Raw genomic sequence first — 7,510 nt, forward strand, 5'->3', positions numbered from 1 at the left:
AGTTAGAAGAAGATTGCACCAAATCTAATTAATGTAACCAATATTGTTGTTGATTAAAGAAGAGGTCTGGTTCAAATCATAAAATTATAAATAAAAAATATGATCTCGTCATATCTTGGTTTTCCAATATCATTTTGCCCCCATTATTTATATTATTAATTTTTATACTTTAGTGCAAAATAGAAATTGTAAAATAAACCTTGCAATGAAATTTGAGCCGACTCTATTTGTCCAAAATAATTTTTTGGGCCCAGACCAACTGTATCCTTGCTGTGGATTCTAAAGCAAGGTCCATATTAGATTCTAAGGAAGGATGATAGGCACAGACAAAAAATATAGGTGGGCCACAAAATTGACGTCTAAGCTAAATTTGGTCTCTCTTTTTTTTTTTTTTTTTTTTTTTTTTTTAATTTCCCCGTAGATTTTAGGAATGGTACTGTTAATCCCAATAATGAGACATGTTTGTTTCAATTTCTCCTATTTATCAATGAGTGAAGAGGATAGTCTCTAAAAGTTAATGAAAAAACAAAGAAACGAAATGCATATTTATAAGGAGAGAGACAAGCTTATGATAATAAGATAACATTACATCCACAACCTCATATATATATATATATATATATATATATAAATTGATGCATTTACTGACACAATACATCAATACTACCAATTTGTTTTATAACTTTATTTACCAAATTTTCACACACACAAAAAAAAAAAAAAAAACTTATTTACCAATTAAGATAATATTTTATTGGTTTATAGTTGATATCATTTATCTACTTTATGATTAATTTATGCATATGGGAGTATATGATTTATTCAACTATTTATATAACTATTCACCCAAAAAAAACTATTAGAATAATTAAACATCATTTGCAACATCAATGGGTGTTTCTAGCATTAACACAATAACAGTATTATATAAACATTTTATCTAACAGTTAATACTAAATTTTAAAATTTGCAATGCTCCTTTCATAATATAGATTTTTGTATAAGTCAATTTATTTATAAAAAAAAAAAAAACTATAATGGTCAAATATATAAAATTTTAACAAATATTAAGTATGTCCTGAATAAAATGTTTGAACTTGTAACATCTGATAATATTCAGATATTTTATCAAATAGAAATAATAATGATAATTTTTTTTAGTCCCAAACCAAAGATGCTTTCAAAATCATAAATAGACTTAACTGATAGTGAGCTAGTAACTGTGGAGATTGACTGTTAGGCTTATGTTTGACCTTATTTCTTAGATGAAGCGAAATGAGTGGTAAATGTTAAGGATAATGAGACTGGTGACCTTGGAGATTCACTGTTATTTATGTATGATTTATTTGTAAGATAAAGCAAAATTGCATTTACTGTGAAAAAAATATTAACATTAACAATCAAAGCCAACAGTTTTAACAGAAATAAATTTAAATTAACAAACAGTAAAGATTTACTCAAATATATATATATTTTTTTGTTTTTTTGTTCTTTGTTTTTTGTTTTTTGTTTTTTCGTTTTTGATAAACGTTCACGAGACTGATTTAGTGAGCTTGTAGTTTGACGCCTATTAATAAATTGAGTCGTTTTCTCATTGCGTATCTCATCGAACACAAAAAGAAAATGAAGCTCTTCACTCTCACCAGCTTCATCTTCTTCTTCTACTTCACATTTCTCCTTCTCCTCAGCCATGGAGACTCAGCAACTGAGTCATCTAGACCTCCATTTGCCTGCGACACCGCGAACCCAATAACCAAAACATTACCATTCTGCAACATGCAATTGCCCATCACCATGAGAGTGTGGGACCTCATCTCTCGCCTCACTCTCGACGAGAAGATCGACCAGCTCGTCAACACCGCCGCCGCGATTCCCCGCCTCGGCATTCCGGCGTACGAGTGGTGGCAAGAAGCCCTGCACGGCGTCTCCAGCGCCGGTCCCGGAATCCGATTCAACGGCACCATCAATGCCACCACCAGCTTCCCTCAAGTCATTCTCACTGCTGCAACCTTCGATTACCCTCTTTGGTACCGTATTGCCAAGGTAAAATTTTGATATCAAAATTCATTTTTTACGGAAATTTGGATGTGACCCATTCACGGAAATGCTCTGTTCTGTTTGGAAATTTGGTGTTTTCTTTGTTACTGTGGTTAAAAAGGTAATTGGGATTGAAGCTAGAGGAGTGTACAATAGTGGACAAGCAAAGGGAATGACATATTGGTCACCGAATGTTAACCTATATAGGGATCCAAGATGGGGAAGAGGGCAAGAGACTCCTGGAGAAGATCCATTTGTAGCAGGCAAGTATGCAGAGGCTTTCGTCAAAGGTCTTCAAGGAGACTCTCTTGAAGGAGGAATGCTTGGTGAACAGCTTCAAGCTTCGGCTTGTTGCAAGCATTTGACTGCTTATGATCTGGAGAATTGGAATGGTGTTATTCGCCAAAACTTTAATGCCAAGGTAAAAAATAAAAGTAGTTTTTTTCACACTGCCCTTTAGCCAAAAAAAAATTATCTTATCTTATAAGTATCTGAATTTTGTGGTGGAAGACCAATGTATGCGTTTTAATATGGTGGACCAATATGTATAGACTTAAATAGCATACTGAATTAGTTTGTTGTGGCTGGTACACAGGTGACGCAGCAAGATTTGGCAGACACATTCCAGCCACCGTTCAAGGCTTGTGTTGAAAAAGGCAAAGCCACTTGCGTAATGTGTGCTTTCAACAGCGTCAATGGGGTCCCTGACTGTGTAAATACCGATCTCTTAACCAATGTTGCCAGAAAACAATGGAATCTCCAAGGGTATTAGATAATTTTTGTTTTCTTTAAATTAATTTTTCTTAACTTGTTGTCAATGCTATCCCAAAAAAAAAAAAAAATTGATATATATGATGAATAATTGATCAGGTACATCGCGTCTGATTGTGATTCGGTCTCCCTCCTCTATGATACCCAGGAATATGCTCAATCACCCGAAGATGCAGTTGCTGATGCTCTTAATGCAGGTGCTATACCATTGGACCCTGAAATTGTTTTTCTTTTTCTTTTTTTTTAATTTTTTTATCACACGGTGACTCTTAGCCTCTCAAAATGGTCATTTCAGTCTGAATTTATTTATAATACTATGTCTTTGTTCGAATACTTATTTTGTATCGAACATTTTACTTACAGGCATGGATTTGGATTGTGGTACATACGTGAAGGATCACGGCAAAAAGGCAGTTGAGCAGAAGAAACTTGCTGTTGGTCAAATAGACAGAGCACTTATCAATCTTTTTACTATTAGAATGAGATTAGGCCTATTTGATGGTGATCCGACCACAAGGCCTTATGGTGAAATTGGTGCGGACCAAGTTTGTTCCCAAGACCATCAGAACCTAGCCATTGATGTTGCAAGAAATGGCATGGTCCTTCTAAAGAATTCCGAAAAGCTCCTTCCATTGCCAAAAGAGAACATTTCGCTTGCTGTGATTGGCCCAAATGCATATGATTGGGTGGTATCTCTTGGAGACTATGCACAACCTCCTTGTGTAGATTTTACCCCATTACAGGCATTCCAGTCTTATGTCAATGACACAGTTTATCATAAAGGCTGCGATTCGGTCAATTGCACGGTGGCAAAAATTGATGAAGTTGTTGAGATTGCAAAGAAAGTTGATTATGTCGTTTTGGTTATGGGATTGGACCAGAGTATAGAGACCGAGCAACTAGATCGAGTAGACTTGGTGCTTCCTGGAAAGCAACAGGAACTTATAGACAGCGTTGCCAATGCTGCCAAGAAACCAGTTGTTCTTGTGCTTCTTACTGGTGGTCCAGTTGATATAACGTCAGCTAAGAATAATCCCAAAATCGGAGGCATACTGTGGGCTGGTTATCCTGGTGGTGGTGGTTCTATTGCAATTGCAAATATTATCTTTGGTGATCACAACCCAGGTGAGATTTCAAATTTCAATGACAAACACAAGCTTACTTACCCAACAAAAAAAAAAAAAAAAAAAAAAAACGCAGTAAGAGAAATGAAAATTTGATGTTATTTTTGTTTGTGCTTTGCTATATATGCAGGTGGAAGACTGCCAGTCACTTGGTATCCACAGAGTTACACTAAATATCCACTGACAGACATGAGAATGAGACCTGAGCCAATTTCAGGCTACCCTGGACGAACTTACAGATTCTACAGAGGACCCAAAGTTTATGAATTTGGTTATGGATTAAGCTACTCGACCTATTCTTATGAGATTATATCTGTGACACAGAATAAGTTCAATTTTAGTGTACCATTTTCTGTGAAGAAGTTTGAGAAATTAGACTCTGCTCCTTATTGGGTTGTTTCAGATTTGGGTGAAGATATATGCAAAGCAATGTCTTTCACAATCACTGTTGGAGTTACAAATCATGGAGATATGGCTGGTAAGCACTCGGTACTTGTTTTCGTGAGGAAGGAGAATCCAAGAAACGGTGATCCAATCAAGCAGTTGGCAGGATTTGCAAGTGTGAACATTAATGCAGGAGAAAAAGTTGAAGTTGAATTGGAGTTGAATCCTTGTGAGCGGTTTAGCAGTGCCAATGAAGAAGGTCAAATTGTTCTTGAAGAAGGCCCTTATGTCTTGCTTGTAGAAGATTTACAGTACCATATCAATGTTCCAGTCTAATTTTTGATTTTTTTGGGTCATGGTTTAGGATTGTTATTATTATTATTATTTTTTTAATCATTGTTTAGGATTTTTTTAGCATATTGTTAGGATTAGATCATTCTTTTGTTTTAGGATATTATTTTGGATTGGTTATCGAAGGCAGCCAATTGGCCATGAAACTATGTTTTATTTTCTCTCTGTGACTAGATATAATAAGAAGCAATTCTACAAAAGAATATTGTTCTAGAATCCAGCCTCATAGACTTTGTTACATGCCATTATGAAAGTATGTGCATTATTTATATACATATGGATTTATATATAAAAAAACTATATTAAAAACCATTCTCTAATAATTCTCTCTCATTTTTTTTATTTTTTCGCACAACATTATCTAAGGATTGATCAAGTGACTATCTTGAATAATTAAGGACTATAATTTATCCAAATTGCTCAGCAATATGACATTGTACGATAGGGATATAAACTTAAAACACTTTCATAAATCTAATAACCGAAGAATACAATTCCATTGGCAATAGATGGGATCTCTACAATTCCACCAAAATTTATTATTTTAGAAGTTAATAGAAGAAATACCCATTTCTCATAAATTTCGTTTATTATTTTTTTCTTATCTTAGATGTTTAATCCAAATTAATGAAAATATCTTTTGTAAAAGATATTGACTATAAATTGGCAACTTATCAATAACGAAATATCGTTTTTTTTGTTTTTTTAATATTTCAATTATCAAAATAAGAAAGATGATACTTTCATTCCTATCATTTACATAATAATAATAATAATAATAATAATAGATATTTCTTTCTTTCCATGATTCCATCTCTCAACTATATTTTTTTTGGGTCAAAATCTCTCAAATATATTTGTATTGAAATGATAAGGTGAATAGTTATAATATATATATATATATATATATATATATAATTATTACTATTATTTTTTAAATAATAAGAACAAATTATGGGAAAAATAGGGTAATTGAAGATTTGGACCTAATGGATAGCTATCTATATTTTATTTATAAGTTATAACTATAGTTTGAATTTATATTAAATAGGAAAATAATTATGGAAAAAATTCCAACAATCATAGATGAGATTTTGGTATCTTATCCAATAAATAATAAAAAATTCTACCCATGCGATGTACAGTACAGGCGAGACAGTATTCAAACGGCCAGATACACACATGCCAGAAAGCACGGCCAGGTTTTGTCTCGAAATATTTTAAAACTATTGATTTTTTTTTATTATTAATTTTTCACTTTACTTTATTACATACCAAATAAAATGGCATTTGTTGTGAGGAAAAAAAACAAAGAGGGAGATATCAATTGGGTAATAAAAAGAGACATCTAAGTAACAAACTGATTGACTATTTTCAACACCTTAACTAAATAAATAAATATACATTTATTAAATAAATAAATAAAAACAATCTAACGACTAACACTAAATACACTTGGAAAAATAAAAATAAAAATTAGACTCTTTACTCTCACTTTCATTCTCACCGAACTTCTAGCCTGTCATTATGCAAATATGTATATGATATCCATATTTTTTTGGTCATGGTTTAGGACTGTTATTACTATTATTATTATTTTTTATCATTGTTTAGGATTTTTTTTAGCATATTGTTTAGGATTAGATCATTCTTTGGTCTTAGGATATTATTTTGGATTGGCTATCTAAATAAGATGTTTTTATTTTATAAAATTAGAATATAATATAAATTAATTAGGATTAATTGACCATTTTCATTTGAATTTGGATTTTTATATTATATATCATGATTTTATAAAATTAAAATATTTTAATTAGATAATTATTTTATATTTATTTATTTATATATATTTTTTATTATTTAAAAGAATTTAAAAACTATTCTCTAAGATTAATCCAATATCATCCCACTCTTAATATTCTTTTTTAGAATATAAATTATTGTAACATGAAAAAAAAAAATGAAAAAAAAAAAAGATAGTGAATATCTTGAATATTTACAAGGACTAATTTATCCGATTGTTTAGCAACATGACATTGTTCAATATGAAATATAAACTTAAAACAGTTTCATAAATCTAGTAACCGGAAAATATATATCCATTTACAAAAGATGGGATCTTATTAATTTTGCCACAAAAGTTTTTTTTTTTTTTTCAAAAGTTAATAGAAGAAATACCCATTTATCATGAATTTTATTTATAATCCTTTTATTATCTTAGATGTTGTAAATGATATTGACTGTAAAATGGCAATTTATCAATATCGAAAATCTTTCTTTTTTTATTTTATTTTTTTATTTCAATTATCAAAATAAGAAAGATAATGCCTTCATTCCTATCATGGATGAGATTTTAGTATTTTATCCAATAAATAATAATAATTCGACCCATGAATTTACAGAGTCATTAATCCTAATGACCAGATACAAATGCCAGGCCAGGTTTTGTCTCAAAATAATACAAAACTATTGATTTATTATTATTATCATTATCATCATTTCTTATATATATCAAGAAATATTTGTTTACTTTATCTCTTGGAAGATTAACAAGGAAGACGAAAGATGAAAAAAAAAAAACATTTTTTTTTGGTTTATCTCTACATCAATTATTTTTTCTTGGTCATAAAAAGAGTGATATCAATAATCTAATAGTACTTTGGCTGTTTTCAACCCCTCAAAATAAAAATTTATTAAAAAAAAAAATAGAGAGGAAAAAAACTAGCTTAACAACTAAAAGAAAATACACTTGAAAAAAAAAAAAAAAAAAAAAAAAAAAAAAAAAAAACATCGTGCTTGGACTTGACTCAATGGCCTATATATATACAAATATAATTATACTT

At 30.7% G+C, this 7,510-nt stretch overlaps 1 protein-coding gene across 2 annotated transcripts; it reads left to right on the forward strand.

Moving 5' to 3' along the window:
- The first annotated feature begins 1,548 nt into the window (after nucleotides 1-1,548).
- LOC107420969 (probable beta-D-xylosidase 7) lies at nucleotides 1,549-4,903 on the forward strand. Of its 2 annotated transcripts, none has more exons than XM_016030072.4 (6): nucleotides 1,549-2,043; nucleotides 2,159-2,458; nucleotides 2,633-2,802; nucleotides 2,908-3,005; nucleotides 3,172-3,933; nucleotides 4,063-4,903. In XM_016030072.4, exons 1-6 carry the CDS (start codon nucleotides 1,624-1,626, stop codon nucleotides 4,650-4,652), a joined length of 2,340 nt encoding a protein of 779 aa, XP_015885558.3. In that variant the 5' UTR covers nucleotides 1,549-1,623; the 3' UTR covers nucleotides 4,653-4,903. The 2 variants fall into 2 exon arrangements, with proteins under 2 accessions (XP_015885558.3, XP_024930245.2); XM_025074477.3 differs by having other exon boundaries at nucleotides 1,831-2,043; nucleotides 2,245-2,458.
- The last annotated feature ends 2,607 nt before the right edge of the window (nucleotides 4,904-7,510 follow it).

This window comes from Ziziphus jujuba, chromosome 5 (assembly GCF_031755915.1).
Source record: "Ziziphus jujuba cultivar Dongzao chromosome 5, ASM3175591v1".
Classification (NCBI taxonomy): Eukaryota; Viridiplantae; Streptophyta; class Magnoliopsida; order Rosales; family Rhamnaceae; genus Ziziphus; species Ziziphus jujuba.

Excerpts from the sequence above, each read along its gene's own strand:
- LOC107420969 (XM_016030072.4), top strand. The coding sequence starts at position 1,624 with ATGAAGCTCTTCACTCTCACCAGCTTCATCTTCTTCTTCTACTTCACA. Across the intron at positions 2,459-2,632 it reads GCCAAAACTTTAATGCCAAG|GTGACGCAGCAAGATTTGGC; the intron begins GTAAAAAATAAA and ends GCTGGTACACAG. Across the intron at positions 3,934-4,062 it reads CTTTGGTGATCACAACCCAG|GTGGAAGACTGCCAGTCACT; the intron begins GTGAGATTTCAA and ends CTATATATGCAG.